General features: G+C 47.1%; 1 protein-coding gene across 1 annotated transcript in view; it reads right to left on the reverse strand.

Annotated features, from left to right (window-relative positions):
- Snx27 (sorting nexin 27) overlaps positions 1-1,872 on the reverse strand; it is a 67,384-nt gene extending 65,512 nt beyond the window's left edge. Inside the window, exon 1 of the mRNA XM_021661310.2 lies at positions 1,407-1,872. Within this exon, the coding sequence (XP_021516985.1) occupies positions 1,407-1,711 (305 nt within the window). The 5' untranslated portion in view covers positions 1,712-1,872. The remainder of the gene's footprint in view (positions 1-1,406) is intronic.
- Between the last annotated feature and the right edge of the window lie 14,126 nt (positions 1,873-15,998).

A 15,998-nucleotide genomic window follows, 5' to 3' on the forward strand; every position in this document is an offset into this window, starting at 1 on the left:
ATGAATGATTCTATAGAGTAAGAGTAATGGGCACAAAAATGGAAAGGAAAAAAAAAAAGGAGGGGGTGGACTCCTCTACAAGAACAGACTTTCAAGAGCCGGTAAGTACCTTAAGTGAATCTCTTTGACAAAATGAAAAACAGGCAGCCGTGGAAATTACAATTAAAATGACATGTTTAAAAAGAAAAAAATTCCCATTATGGAAGAAGAGAGCCCACGTGTGTGGTGGTGGTAGTGGCGGACACAGCACAGATGCAGTAAGGAGAGAAATACAGGGTTGAAAGAGAATGGAGACAATGAGAACATGCAGGATCTACAAGTCAACCAACAACCGCCATACGAATTTAGTACAGAGTACTAAATCCCGAACACAGAACAGGCCCTGGAGGTCTGCGGGAAAACCGCCAAGACAAGGCAACGTCCTAAGAGCTTCAGGAGTTGCAGTGGGGACACGTGAGGCCGAAGGAAGACTGCAATAGAAGGTGGGTTGCAACAGCAGAGGGGGCCTTAAAAAGAGAAGGGAAAGCTATGTAGAGGAACAAATAAGATAAGTGTAGAATTGCAACAGCACGGAGCAGAAGGAAAATGGAGCGGGCAAAGACCTAAGGCGATTGCAGTTTGGGGGAAGTAGGAACTGGGAGAGCACTATCATAAACAGAACTCAAAAGTGTAAGGAGTGGTGCACGTGGGAAGTCAGGGAGCCAGAAAAGGGGTGCACTGGGAGGACTGTGGCCATGGAGAAGCCAGATTGAAAATCAGGTTGCAATATCAGAATCAGAAGAAATACTACTGTCAACTCCTCCCCGCAAAAACGCATGAGATGATAAGGTATACTCGAGGTGGTATGACTACAAAGAAGAGGGGAGGAAAGGCCAAGCGGTGTATTCAAAAATGTCGGTGTGCTTAACCATAACGGGCAGTAACTAAGGAGGGGGAGTTAAGGTGGGGAGAGATGATACCTCCAGAGGAAAAGGAGCTGACCCCAGACAGGTCCTACCGGGTCTAGAGGGCAGAAGGGACAGTCCACAGGGTCTGAGGGGTGTGGCAGAGAGACCAGGAAACTACGATGCTGAAGATGAGAACTTGGGGAGGACACAGTACTGGCTAGGTTGAAAAGGAGACTCCGTGAGAAAGGGGCAGAAAGCTGCATGCCGTAAGAGAAGGCAAAGGGGTCGAGAACTGCAAAGCGGTATGGGAACAGCGGGGAGAGCATTGGGATGGTGAGGCAGAGGCATAAACCGGATACGCCAGGAAAGCAAGAGGGGCCCAAGACGGGCCGCGGAGGCCCACGGGGGGCGAGGGTCGCAGCAGGCTCGCCAACTGGGGGAGATGCGGCCTGGGTGACAGGGTGCGGGCTAGGACAGGGGCAGGGTGGGAGGACGGGGCGTGGCGGCCGCGATACTCACACCTCCAGGATGCGGTCCCCCTTGCGCACCCCGGCCCGGTCGGCCGCCCCCCCGGGCAGCACGGCGCTCACATGCTGCAGCGGCGCGTACAGCTCCCCGTTGATGCTCCGCAGTTGCCCGCCCTCGCTCACTTGGCCCCGCACGTTGAAGCCGTAGCCGGACTCAGACTTGACGATGCGCACGACCCGCGGGCCGCCGCTTCCCCCGCCGCCGTTCCCGGCGCAGTGGAGCCCAGAACCCCCGCCGCCGCCTCCATTCCGGTGAGGGGCTGAGGGGTGAATCCCTTCCCCGTCCTCGTCCGCCATCTTGCGAGCAAGCGAGCGGTCCCTCGCCCCCTACGCCTCCACTCCTCCTGCGCGCGCCCGCACCCCTCGGCAGCCGCGCGACCCTGGCGCGCGCCCGCTCTGCCGACTGCTGGAGCTGGTCGGCCACCGCGCTGCGGGGGAAAGGGGTGCAGGGGCGGGGGAAGCGGACGGTTGGACGCTGCGGGGCCTCCTGGGTGATGTAGTTCCGTGAGGGGTGCATGACGTACCCGGGAACAAAGTCTTCTGGGAGTTGTGGTTTACTGGGCCTTGGGTTCTGTTAGTTTTCCTGATTAGACGGGGAGCAGCTTGTTTTTGCTTTGTATTTTGTTTAGATATGTCTTGTTTTGTTTGTTTGTTTTTCGAGGCAGGATTTCCCTGTGCAGCTGTGGCTGTCCTGAAATAGCTCTGTAGACCAGGATGGCCTCGAACTTAGAGATTCATCTACTCTGCCTCCGGAGTGCTGGGATTACGTCTGGCCACTAGTTGATGTCTGTGATTCATCGCAGTCTTAAATTACTCGCTCTTTTGTAATATTAATCTTGGACTATGCCCCAGCAACCGAGTGATACAACCAGTTCGTGAATTCGGTTCCTTATTTCATGTGTTAAGAAACGGAACCTTAGGGTGACCAAAGTCAAGCAACAATTATGTAGCAGGATTTAAAACTCAAGTTACTTCTGCAACTTTCTTTTTATGTATTGCAACTTCACAAAAACTACACAGACAAACAAAAAGGCGTGTGTGGAGGAAAACAACAGCCTCCGTGACCTAGAACTAAATATTAACGTGGCCAATAACTTCAATTTAGCAATAATTTTGAAGTTGCTTTTATTTCATTTCTCCCAGTTACACAAGAGAATTCTTTGAAAACATGGCAATTGATGTTTTTGGCTACCTCCCAAAATATAAACTCGATGATGTGCTGAGTGCCTGGTGACAGCAAAAAGAGTAAGAAGAGAAATGATGAAAATGGCAATCTGAGAAATTACTATTCCAGTCTAGTGTTTGATTTCACCCTACTGCTGAGGTCACAAGTTAATTAATCTGTTACTGTTTAGTAGATGTTGTAGAATACACAAGGTTCTACAAATCAAAGACAAGGGAAACAGGATTAGCTTCAACTTGTTTCAGTTCTTAGCCACCAAACACCACATAGATAAAGATCTCTGATGAATGCTGACCCTTAAAGGGTCAGAGCCTGAGTCACTCAACTCGGAAATGCCGCCATTCTATAGAATGAGTAAAGCAAAACTTGCTCTTTGTCCTGAAGGGAAACATTACTTCATCTCTCAAAGCCACATGCTAACAGCCCCACAACCCTGAGAAATACCAGGGAATACTCACCCAGGAGTCTTAATTCTTGGTGTCTAGCAGAAGATTTGTAGAAGTACCACTTTCTCAACATTACATGTGCCAAGCACTTACAGCTACAGCTCATTAGCTCCTTACAGCACTATCACATCCCCTATTTTGTAGATAAATAGATACATGGAGAAGTTACACAACTAAAATCATGAACCCAAAAGAAGCAGGTAATTTGTAAAAGCAACAAACAACGCCTGAAATACTTTAGGAGCTACACAGAATTCTTAGGATTACAGGTGATAGAAGAAGTAATAGAGGGATTAAGACACTGAAAAATTACAGTTAGAGCATACATATAAGGTTAAAAAATTTGAATTATAAATAGAAGGAATAAAAGTGACCTTATTTTACAGCAAAGCTAATGAAGCCTCTCAGTTTTCAAATACTGAAACGATAATGGTGAAATAAGCTTTGCATCAACATAAGTGAAATTCAATTTTGAACATGAATCATTTGGTTTGAGTTGAATACTGGATGGAAATAACTTGTTAAAAGAACCAGTTGTTTTTGCCAAGCCCTCATCTTTAATCCCAGTACTCAGGAGGTAGAGGCAAGCCAACCTCTGTGAGTTGAGACAAGCTACATAGTGAGACTCTCTCTCAAAAAAAAAAAAAAAAACTAGTTGTCTTTATTTGTTATTTATTAAAATATACTGGGGGGGGTGCATGGTGTAACTAGAGAGATGGCTCAGAGGTTAAGAGCACTGGCTGCTCTTCCAGAGGTCCTGAGTTCAATTCCCACCACATGGTGGTGTAAGCCACATGTGGCTTACAACCACCTTTAATGGGATCTGATACCCTCTTCTGACATGCAGGCATACATGCAAACAAAGCACCCATGTACATAAATAATTAAAGCTGTGGATGCCAGCCAGTTGTAGACAGCTTGTCTAGCATGCAGGAAGCCCCCACGTAAATCCCTCACAGCATATAAACATGTGGGGATACACTCCTAGCACTCAAATCATAGAGGCCCAAAGGAAAGCAAAGGTGAAGGCCATCATCCTCAGCTATCTATCAGGCCCAAGGTGAGCCTGGGCTATAAGAAACCTTTTTTCGATAAATATCTTTTCAGTACACACTCACACACAGGTGACACAATGTATACGAATTGAGTGTACATTCTGTTCTAGGCTTTTTTTAACAATGGTGAGAGATACAGAGAGAAATGAGATCTCTCCAGAAGCCAAGAAAGTCAATGGTCTGTAGTCAAACATAAAACTGCACCTGCCCGTCATGCAGCATCCCTACTCTGCGAGTCTGGAAATGCTCCCAAGAAACTGATAGCCTAGACTGCTGCTAGGAACAGGGGCTGGGCAGCTGGGCTGGGGACAGCAGTCACAGAGAGACTCTCCTCATTACTCCTTTTCTTTTTTATTGCTGTTGTTGTTTGGTTGGCTTTGGAGACGGGGTTTCTCTGTGTAGCTCTGACTGTCCTGGGACTGACTCTGTATCCCAGACTGGCCTGGAACTCAGAGATCCACCTGCCTCTACCTCCCGAGTGCTGGAATTAAAGGCATGAGCCACCACCAGCTGGCATGTATCCCTTTTCTTTAACTCTTCTCTAGCTTCCAAATTTTCAGTAGAATGGATGTGTTACGTATTCAGAAAGCCAATGAGGGGAAGAAGTTCAGTTGGTACAGTGCTTACCTAGCATGCAAGCCCTGGGTTCCGGCTCCCACGCCACCTAAAATCCCAGCACCAGGCAGGTAGAGGCAAGGTGACCTGAGGCCCAGGGAAATATGGGCTGCAAACAAGTTCAAGACCACTCTGGGCTAGCGTCCCTGCCTTATAAAAGCTAATGAATTCATTAAACGAGCAAGCAGTGGTGGCTTATACCTATAATCTTAGCACTTAGAAAGATGAGGCAGGAGGATCACCACAAGTCCAGGGTGAGCTCTTGTCTCAAAAAGACATAATTAGAAAAGATCAAACTGAAAAGAGAGGTCACCAGACCATAAAAATTAGAAAACAGAGCCTGGCATGGTGGCTTACACTTTTAATCCCAGCACTCGGGGAAGCAGAGGTGGGCAGATCTCTGTGAGGCTGGCTTGGTCTACAAAATGAGTCCAGGAGCGCTAAGGCTAAACAGAGAAACCCTTTCTTGAAAAAAAAAAAAAAAAAAAAACAAGGGCCAAGGAGATGGTTCAGTGAGTAAAGGTACCTACAGCCAAGCCTAGCAACCTGAGTTCTCTCTCCCTGGGGCACCGAGGGAGCTAACTCCATTCGATATCCCCTGACTCACACACACATAAATAAATATATTTAAAAAATATGTTTAGCTGGATGGCGGTGGCACATACCTTTGATCCCAGCACGTGGATCTCTATGAGTTTGAGGTCAGCCTGGTCTACAGACCAAGTTCCAAACAGCCAGGCAAAAAAAAAGTGTGTGTGTGTGTGTGTGTGTGTGTGTGTGTGTGTGTGTGAATAAGTTGCCAAGCCCATGCAGTGGTACATGCCTGTATTCATAATACTAGAGAAGTAGATGCAGGAGTTCAAGGCCAGCCTCACTCAACTACATACTGAATGTAGGGCCAGTCTGGGCTACATGAAACAATGTCTCAAACACTCATTGTCTAGCAGTCCAGGTGGCAAAAGACAAAACAATACGAAGAGTGAAATCACACTGAGGTGTGATAGAGGCCTGCACAAGCCTCTGCCAGAGGCCTTCAATCATCTGGAGATGAGGACACAGAGAGATGCAACTCTACAGGAGAAGACTTCACAGCACGGAGAATGATGGTGGTGGTGAGGTCTGCAAGAACACCAGGTAATGTGAGAAAGTGCAGCTCGGTAGAACTGGAGCAGAGGGAATTGGGCTGGAAAACAGGAGAGTTTGGGAGGCTGCAGATACTGGATATTGTTCATGCCTGGGGACTGGAATTTCATTGCTAAGAATGTGGGGATCTTTGTTTGAATGCTTCTTGAGAAGATTAGCCACATTATCAAACTTGCACTTCAGAAAGTTCATGCTGCGGGACATGTGGAGAATGAACTGAGATAGATAATTAAGAAGCAGTTGCAGTGATTCGGGAGAGTTAATAGGATTCAAACTAGGGCAGCAGCAGTGGGGATACAAGGAGGGAGACATGAGAAAGGTGTGGAGCCTGGGGCAGGGGGATCTCAGATGCCATAGAACAGGGAGGAATTGATGGTACACAGTCCCCTAAGATGACACACAAAAAAGGGAGAGGTGTGCAAGAGAGACGCAGAACTTACCTGGAGCCTGATGGACTTGAGGGGCCTGTGAGAGGCCCATGAGGATTTGTCTCCTCATTCTTTAGACACTGGAGTCTGGGCTGCAGCACAGGTTTGTGAGCCTTTGGCTCTGGGTTATGACAGACCAAGGTAGTGAGCTAAGATGAACGCTGATAACAGAACCCAGGAAATCTCTAGCCACTGTGTTGAAGGCTCAAAGAGGAAAGAGATCAGAGAAAGACTAAGAGGAGTCAGAGATCGGGGGGAATCAGCCAGAGTGGAGTCTTGGAAGTCAGTGAAAATGTCTCCAGCATCGGACTTGGACCATTCATTGTTTACAGAGTGTGTCCTACCTCAGAGCTCAGTTTACCCTCACAAAGGCTCAGATAACAGCAGAGCACAGGCATGCTGCTAATTGTCCCAAGAACTGAACCTTGAACCCAAATGTTCTGACCAAAGCCAGGCCACTCTTTCCTCCACCTTCTTCTTCTTCTTCTTCTTCTTCTTCTTCTTCTTCTTCTTCTTCTTCCTCTTCCTCTTCCTCTTCCTCTTCCTCTTTTTTTTTTTTTTCAAGACAGGCATTTGCTCTGTAGCCTTGGCTGTCCTAGACTCACTTTGTAAATGAGGCTGGCCTCAAACTCACATAGATCCTCTTGCCTCTGCCTCCCCCAGTGCTGGGATTACAGGCATATGCCACCTCGCCCAGCTGTCTACCTTCTGTTTGAATAAGTTCTGTCTAGCCCTGTGACCTGCAAAAGCAGCTTTCCATCACCCTTTTCAAGCAGGAATACTTGGGCGAAAAGCCATCTCTGCAGTTCTGCTCACACAGCCTTCTGGTCTTAGATGTTTTTAGCTTTTGCTGCTCTGAATTGTCCTCATCCAAGCCCTAGCTCCAGTTCCCTGAAGACTCCAGGTCTCTCTGACATCTAAGTTCCTGTGACAAAAACAGTTTCAAATGACCTAATGAGTCAAACTCTTGTGTAACCCCCTCCCTTGAAGGCAAGTAGAGCCTATGACTTGCTTCTGGGCAATAAAATATGCCAAAGGTGACAGCTGGGTCACACCCATGATTTTGCTGCGAAACCTAATGCTTTTTCTTAGCAAAATTGGTCCTGCTGGCTTTGTGGAAGGTTGAGAACCATCTAAGGGGCCAGCCACATATGTGAAGCCACAGGGGACTTCAGAACCTGAGCAGCTCTTGGGGACAGCAAGAAAATAGGTCCCTCCATCCTCTACCCTGATGAAATTCTGCCAACAACCACATGAACTTTCAGAAGAGGATTTAAGCTCCACAAAGAAACCGTTCAACAGCATCTTGATTGTAACCATGTTAGATCTGAGTAGAGGACCGACCCACCCACACTGGGCCTAGATAGACTCTTGATACCAAACCCACCACGATGAGGAAGAGAATACACGTTGTCTCAAGCTCCTGGGTCTGCAGCAATTCATTACACAGCAAAAGAAAAATCAATATAACCCAATTGCACTAGTCAAGACTTTTTCCTGGGGCTAAGAATGTACCTGTCCCTGAATGTACAGCTTCCAGTGAAGAGCAGAATCCAATCAAAGTTCTGTAAATATCAAAGATGGGGGCAAAAAGAGATAGGAGGGTACATGTGGGTAACCTGCCACTGGTACCACTTCATCTCCGTGTAGACGCTTCCAAAATAATAATGAGGACACTCTTACAAAAAGCAGTATAATTAAAAAAAAGAAGCACATGTACAACAGGGTAAACCTCGAAGACAATGCTGAAGAAATTTGCCTGTTACAGTAGACAATTTTACAGTCACAGTAGTATGTGAGCGTTTTTGTCTGAGGTGTGGACAGAAAGGGCAGTGGCAGTCACACCCTCTCGAGGAACGGAGGAACAGGAAGGGAATGTTTGAGAGGTACAGAGTTTGGATTGGGAAAAGTGAAAGAGCTCCAGAGATGGGCGGGAATGGGGTGGTTGCGCAACACTGCGAAAGTAATGAATGCCACAACCACACAGTTAAAATTACTGAAATGGCAAATTTTATATATATAGAACTTACCACAATGAGAGACTTTATCAGAAGGCAGAAAGGCAGGTGGACCTCTAGGAGTTCAAGCCAGCCTGGTCTACACAGCATGATTCAGAACAAGCTGGGCTACAAAGAGAAAGCAGTGAAAATACTCGAAATATAAAGCAAAAGAAATATGCTAAGCTTGGAAACTGTGTTAGTTCATGGTTGTCTCTAACAGCCATTTATGCTGAACTTCACCCACCTTTATCTGTGAATGATAACAATTTCCCAGCATCAGCCATTGCTTATTTCCCAGCCTTGTACACCCTCCCCTCTTTCCTCAGATCCTCAATTGGGTTTATTTAGATTACACACACACACACACACACACACACACACACACACACACACAGTGTCCTGCCTGCATGGTACACCTGCACACCCGAAGAGAGCGCTAGATGGTTGTGAGCCACCATGGGGTTGCTGGGAATTGTGGGACCTCTGGAAGAGCAGCCAGTGCTCTTAACCTCCGAGCCATCTCTCCAGCCCTCTTATTTATTTTTTAATGTATATACTGGCAGCGTAGACCTGGCTGACCTGGAACTCATTATGCAGACCAGGTTGATCTCAAAAGCATGTTGAACCTCCTGCCTCTGGTTCTTGAGTGCTAGGATGTAGTGGTTCAAGTAAGAATGGCCCCAGAAACTCACATGTTTAAATACTTGATCCCCAGTTGGCAGAACTGCTTGGGAAAGATTGGGGATATGGCCTTGTCAGAGGAGTGTGTCACTGGGGCATCCCATTCCCAGTTAGCTCTCTCTGCCCCGAAGTGGTCTCGAGATGTGAGCTCTCAGTCCTGCTCCCGCACCATGCCTGCCTGCTGCCATGCTGCCATGCTGGCCCTGGACTCCAACCCTCGGCAACGATCAGCCTCAAACTCTTTTATGAGTTGCTTTTGTTGCGGTGTTTTGTCACAGCAGTACAACAGTAACCAAGACACATGTTTTATTTTTTTTATTATTATTATAGATTTATTTTGTTCTTACTTATGTGTGTGTGTGAGTCTCTATGTGAATGTGCACATGACTGCAGTGCCAACGGAGGCCAGAGGTGTTAGATTTCCTTAGAGCTAGAGTTACAAGTATTTGTGAGCTGCCTTACATGGGTAGCAGGAATTGAATCCAGGTCCTCTGGAAGAACAGTGTGCTCTTAACCATTGAGCCATCTCTTCGGCTCTAGGGTTGTTTTTATTATTATTGTTGTTGTTATTTGAGATGGGTTCTCAATGGCTTCAAATTCCTTGGATGAAGTTGTCCTCCTGCCTCAGCCTCCCAGGTGCTCACATTACATATGGGTGCTACCATGCCCAGTTACATTTCCAAAGTTGTTTGGACTGAAATGCAATTCAAGAAGCACCGTTAAAATTTTAAAATAATAATAATAAAAAAAGCACAGCAAGGAATGCCGTGTGCAGGATGAAGTTAACTGCCACATCCACTTCCAAGTCCCCTTGAAGGTCACCTGCTCGTTTGTTCCTTTGTTTGCTGCCCTCTTTCAACACAGCTGGCTCATCTCATATCTACGCCAAGAGCCTTTGGGACAGGGAGGCAGAGAGAAAGTCTTTGAGCTACAAAGAAGCCCATGCACAAAGCCTGGGTGAGTGTTGGCAGCTCTCCAAACGTCTATTTACTGACAACATATAGACACTAATGCATGCAGTCCCTCAGAAGTTTGCACATGAGGCAAAGCTGTGAGAGCCATACTGAGAAGAGCAGCGAGGATCTGACTCCAACACCATTCAGAGAGCATAAAGACATTCCAGATGACACTACTGAACCCCAGCCTGTGTCCCATACCCAGAGCTGAGTAAAAGCCTGTCCGGCTCCAGTCTATAAGTCTGCTATTATAGATCATCTTTATTTTAATCTAGTAATTCCAGACAATTGTTCTAAAAAATATTATTGGCTAAGGTCTCCTTAACCCCTCAACCCATAGCGCTGGAGCTCACCCACACTCTGAGAAAGGTCATTCTTCATTTAATCTTCTTCTGGAGTTAAAATAGGTTTTAATCAGCTTCTACCAAGTTTTCTCTTTGATTCTGGTTTGGTTTGGTTATCTGAGACCATATGCCCTGGCTATCTGGTAACTCACTATGTCACCACTAATCTGGCACTGGGTTTTGGTTTGGGACACAAGTTCCCACTATGCAGCCTAGGCTGGCTTGGAATGCATAACCACTGTGCCTCCCAAATGGCTGGGATTACAGATGCCAGCCACCCTCCATTAGTTTCTAAATGATATGTGCCCTCCAGTGCAGACATTAAATCTTAGCACTCAGTTTTCTCCATTCAGCTCCTGGTGCCAGTCAAGTGCTCCAGGGCTCCCTCCAGGAACCATGATTTTTTTCTTCAGTGATCTAGGGCAGCCACCTTGCAAAACATCCTACTGGTCACAGCAGAGTTCACGCATCTCTCCCAACATGAGTGCAGTGCCCACAAGCCACTGGGCCAGTGCTGGGAGAGGGAGACAACCCCTGCCTCTTAGGACCTCTCGGTGTGGGCTAGGCAGAGAAGAGGGTGGACAGGTGTTGTAGAGAGGGAGGCCAGGTGCTAAGGGAGTCCCATAGAGGGTGATCACCGTCTGGCATCCTTTGAGGAGGGGCAGAATGATTCACCAAGTACCAGCTGTGGGGCATTTCTTTGTCTTTCGAAACAGGGTCTCACATATTTTCCAGGCTAGCCTCAAATGTGTCGCATAGCTAGGTTTTATGTGGTGCTAAGGACTGAACCCATCATTTTGTGCACTCCAGGCAAGCACTCTGCCAACTGAACGGCACCCACAGCCCTGGTTTTGTTTTGTGAGACAGTTGCATGTAGCCTACGCTAGCCTTCAACGTGGTAGGCAGCCAAGAACTTCGTTCACTTCTCAAGGGCAGGCATCCCAGGATGCTCCATTACTGAGTAGGGTTGTTTGTTTTTTAACATCACTTATTTATTTGGGAGGGGGTTTGCTCCTGCCAAGTGCATCTCTGGAGGTCCGAAGGCAGTATTTGGGAATGGCGTCTCTCTATCATACAGGTCCCTGGAATTGAATTCAGGTTGCCCGCCTTGGCAGCAGCACCTTTCCCTGCTAAGTGCCTGCTGGCCCATGGTTTTGGGTTTTGTTTGTTTGCCTGGATTATGGTGTGAGTGTGGCGGTTAAGAGGCAATTTTCAAGTGTTCTTCTCTCCTCTCATACGGGTCCTTGGGCTTAAACTCAGGCCACCAGCCTCGGTGGCAGATTCCTCTCCTGGCCCCTGCGTGAGGATTAGAAGAAGATAGAAGCATAAAGTGGGAAAAAGTGAAAGTGTTGCTGCATCTCAGAAGACAACCTGCACAGTAGCAAAAACCCAGGAACCAGGCTAAGGGAGTAAGGCTCAATTCAGCTGTCACATGCCCAGGGCCTGGAGCTAGGAGGAAACAACCACTCAGCCCTGTTGTTCCTGAGTGAGCCACAGTCTCTTTCCACATAGCTGTCATATACTTAACTCTGTTCTGTGGATCTCTACAGTGTAGTTGGGACAATTTCGTGGAATTTTGTCTCTACTTTCATGTGGACACAAGGCATTGAACTCAGGCTGTCACTTCCTCCTTTATTTGGAAGGGGGCGTGCACACGTGGAGGACAGGAGAGTAGTGATTTGACTTACTGAGCCCAACTTGAACTCATTTTTCAAAAAATGTATTTTATTTTTACATGTGGTTTTGTGTGTGTGTTTGCACACACCCCTGAGTGTGGATGCCATGGAGGTTACCAGAAGGTGTTGGATCCCCTAGAGCTGGAGTTAGTCAGTTGTGAGCGCCCCTACCTGGAGGCTGGGAACTGAACTCAGATCTTCTGTAAGAACAGCATATGCTCTTAAGCACTGAGCCATCTCTTCAGGCCCCCAGCTGGAATCTTTCCATCTTCTGGCCCTCAACCCATCATGTGCTGGCATTACAAATAAGCATGTGCCACCATGCCCGGCTTGCATTTTCAGGCAGCTTGTGATTCTACATAATGTAATAGTTGATGATTGGAACTCGAGCAACCTGCCATTTGAGAGAAGAGTGACCTGAGGTTCCGATTAGTGGCATGCCTTGCCACATCTCCTCAGGGTAAGCCACACCCGCACCCAACCCTCTTCACCTCCCACACTGAGCATTCCCCTTAGTGTGCTCAGGCTGCTGATTGTCATCCAGCGAGCACATGGCAATTCCAGTTATATCATCCTCTCTAAAAGGGGTGGAGAGTATAGCTTGACAGATCTTTTTGGAAACCTCCAGAACCAATTCTTTCATGAGCAAGAACTTATTTAACATGATCAAATGAACTGACATTTCTTGAGTAACTGTATGAAGAAGAGGTTAAACACCAAGCCTTATAAATGAGATTGTTTTCGTTGTTTTGAGACAGGGTTTCCTACAACCCAGGCTGACTTCAAACTTGCTATGTAGTTGGGGATGTCCTTGAATGCCATATCCTCTTGCCCCCACCACTATGCCTCCCAAACACTGGGACTACAGTCACGCTGAAACCTGTCTCTCTGCAAATGAGATCTTAAAATCAACTTTCATTTTACCAAAATGTTTAAAATGTTTAAAAGCCTTTAAAATGTTCCCAGAGGTATGCTTCCGATGACAAGAGCAAGCAACAAAACTAGCACAAGGAGATGTGTTCAGTTTTTTAATAAAATATTTACTTTCCTATAATCCAATTTTTTTTTTTAGGCTTGGCCTTTATTCTTCTGGTGCTGGACCTAATTTGCAGGAAATCCCTCATTTCACCTTAGTTCAGCTAAAAAAAATAATGAAAATAAAAAAGATTTTGGTATTTACAGCATGAAAACTCCTGAGACCCAGGTGAAGTCTAAAGAGGCCTCCAGCTTGTCCTTCTGTGGGGCTCAGAGTGGCCACCTGCCCACGTGCTCGAGCACTGCTGCCCTCTAGTGGTACCTCTACTTGGCTCACAAAAGGGAGATAGAAAGACCTGGAGGGGACAGGAGCTCCGCAGGAAGAGCAACAGAATCAAAATATCTGGGCCCAGGGGTCTTTTCTGAGACTGATCCTCCAACCAAGGACCATGCATGGAGATAACCTAGAACCCCTGCACAGATGTAGCCCATGGCAGCTCAGTGTCCAAGTGGGTTCTCTAGTAAGGGGGGACACAAGATGTCTCTGACATGAACTCAGTGGCTGGCTCTTTGATCTCCTCCCCCTAATGGGGGAGCAGCCTTACCAGGCCACAGAGGAAGACAATGCAGACAGTCCTGATGAGACCTGATAGGGAAGGGGAAGAGGACCTCCCTATCAGTGGACTGGGGGAGGGGTATTGGAGGAGAAGAAGGAGGAAGGGTAAGAGTGGGAGGGGACGGGAGAGGGTGCTACAGCTGGGATACAAAGTGAATAAATTGTAATAAATAAAAAAATAAAAAAGGGATGTTAGTCTAGCCTTCTCTCACCACCACCACCTTTTTTTCTTTTTCTTTTTTTTTTTTTTCTTCTTTTTTTTTAATAGGAGAGAACTTGAATCTCAAAGAGGCTGGGACTCAGGTGAGGTCACAGTGAAGTTAGAGAAGTAGTCAGGCAAGATGCCCACACTCATTAGAGGACAGGGAAGGAGAAATGGTCACCTCTTTGAACTTGGAAAGGCATGATGACACTTAAGAACTGGGGACTTGGGGGCTGGAAAGATGGTCCAATAGCTGAGTGCTTCCTGCTCTTGCAGAGCACTGGAGGTGGATTCTTGCCACCCATGTCAGGGGTTCTTAGCCACTTGTAACTCCAGCTCCAAGGAGATTCAATGTCCCCTTGTGGCCTCTGCAGGCACCTGCATTCTTACGTACACAGACTCTGCATATATGTGGGGCACAGACATACATGCGAACAAAATCCTAAAACATATAAAAATGGAAATAAATAAAACCTCAAAGAAAAAAAATTTAATATGGACTCATTGAGGATGCTGCTCAGTAGTAAAGCTCTGCCCAGAAGGTGTGAGGTCCCAGAAGGTTCAATCCGCAGCACCCTCACATACACATGAAGACCTGTGAACTTAGGGGAGTCCAGGTGAGCCAAGAGGATCAGGAGGGTCTGGCGGAAAGCAGAGCATCTCCCCAGCACTCACTCTTCACACCCCAATCTTCTGCTTCCAAGGAAAAGTAAGCTACGCCAGCTCAGAGCAGGGATTTCTCTCCAGCTTTGGGATGCTCTTCTAAGAATGAAGGCAAAGCCCCTACTGTGGACCTGATTCTTGTCCCACCCTTGCCCACACCCACCCTTGCCCCTGCCCACCTTGCCCACACCCACCCTTTTTCATGCCACCCTTGCCCCTGCCCACCCTTTCTCATGCCACCCTTGCCCATGCCCACCTTGCCCATGCCCTTACCTGTGCCCACTTTTGTGCCTCGTTTCCTTAAAACCGGATTGTACAATTTCCGAGTTTTCTTTTAGAAGTGATGTGTGACTCTTGCCTCTTAGCATACAGATATCTCATGGCACTACTTAGATTAATAGCAATTTGAGGACAGGTTCTCTGAATTTTCCTTGTAACCTTATGGACAAGCCCTATACCTTTGAGATATTACATACTCAGTTATATTTATCCACAATAAATCACATATTTAGTGTTCACAGTGCACCAGGCATACAACATGCTACACATAGTCCTTGCGTATGGCTTTTTAAAACGTGTTAATGTATATGGATGCTTTGCCTGCATGTATGCCTGTGTAGGCAAGTATGCTGTGCCCACAGAAGTCAGAAGAGGGCACCAGATCCTCTGAAACTGGAGTTACGGATGGTTTTGAGCCACTGTGTGGGTGCTGGGAACAGAACGCTGGCCCTCTGCAGGCACAGGGAAGTACAGAGCCCATATCTCCAGCTCCCTTGCCACATGGCTCTGTTCAGACCATTGTGCTTCAGCCAACAGGGAGTAAAGCACAGCATTATACACAGGGCTACGGGTCCATACTGTCCACCTGTCCATCCTCTGACAGGAGACTTGCTGTCTGTGTCTCAACTTCATCTGCCAAATGGGAAATGATGGTTGTGGCTCACTGCAAGCACTCAGTAAATGTTCTTACTATCTTGTAAAGCTTAGAGAGTTTAAATAACTTTTCCAACTAGCACGGCTAGTAAAGAAGATATAATAAGCAAGAGCTGCCCATGGCTGCTCTCAGCTCTATGCTATACAGTCTCACTACTGCTGAATGACCAAATACAAGGACAAGGGAGTGACATAAGACTCTTTGTTGCTGGTGCCTGCTTTTTACTCTTCCATAGGGAGGAGATTAGGACAATCTACTTGTCATTCCCTGGGATCAACTAACAAAGGAGACATGTGGAGAGCCGAGACTCAGACGCCACTAGGTGGCGCTGACATCTCGCCCTCAAAACTGTAAACCTCCAGTGTGCATGCGCAGATTGCGTAAGCACGCTAAGGATTGCGTAAGCACGCCGGGTAAGAGTGAGCAGCCAATCAGGGTATTGACACGTCACAAGCCCGCTAAGCATGATGGGCCCAAGTCATCAGGCGGGGTAAAAGTGAGCAGCCAGTCAGGGTATTCACACATCACTCAGGTGCGACCCGGGCTTATATAAACAGCGCCACAGCTGGGGCTCCCTCTCTCCTCTCCGTTTTCCATCACGTGACTGTAATAAAGATTTCATTGCGGGAGGATTCTGTGTCCGCGTGGGTTTCTGCCGGCGAGACTC

The sequence above is a fragment of the Meriones unguiculatus genome, chromosome 10, assembly GCF_030254825.1.
Source record: "Meriones unguiculatus strain TT.TT164.6M chromosome 10, Bangor_MerUng_6.1, whole genome shotgun sequence".
NCBI lineage: Eukaryota > Metazoa > Chordata > Mammalia > Rodentia > Muridae > Meriones > Meriones unguiculatus.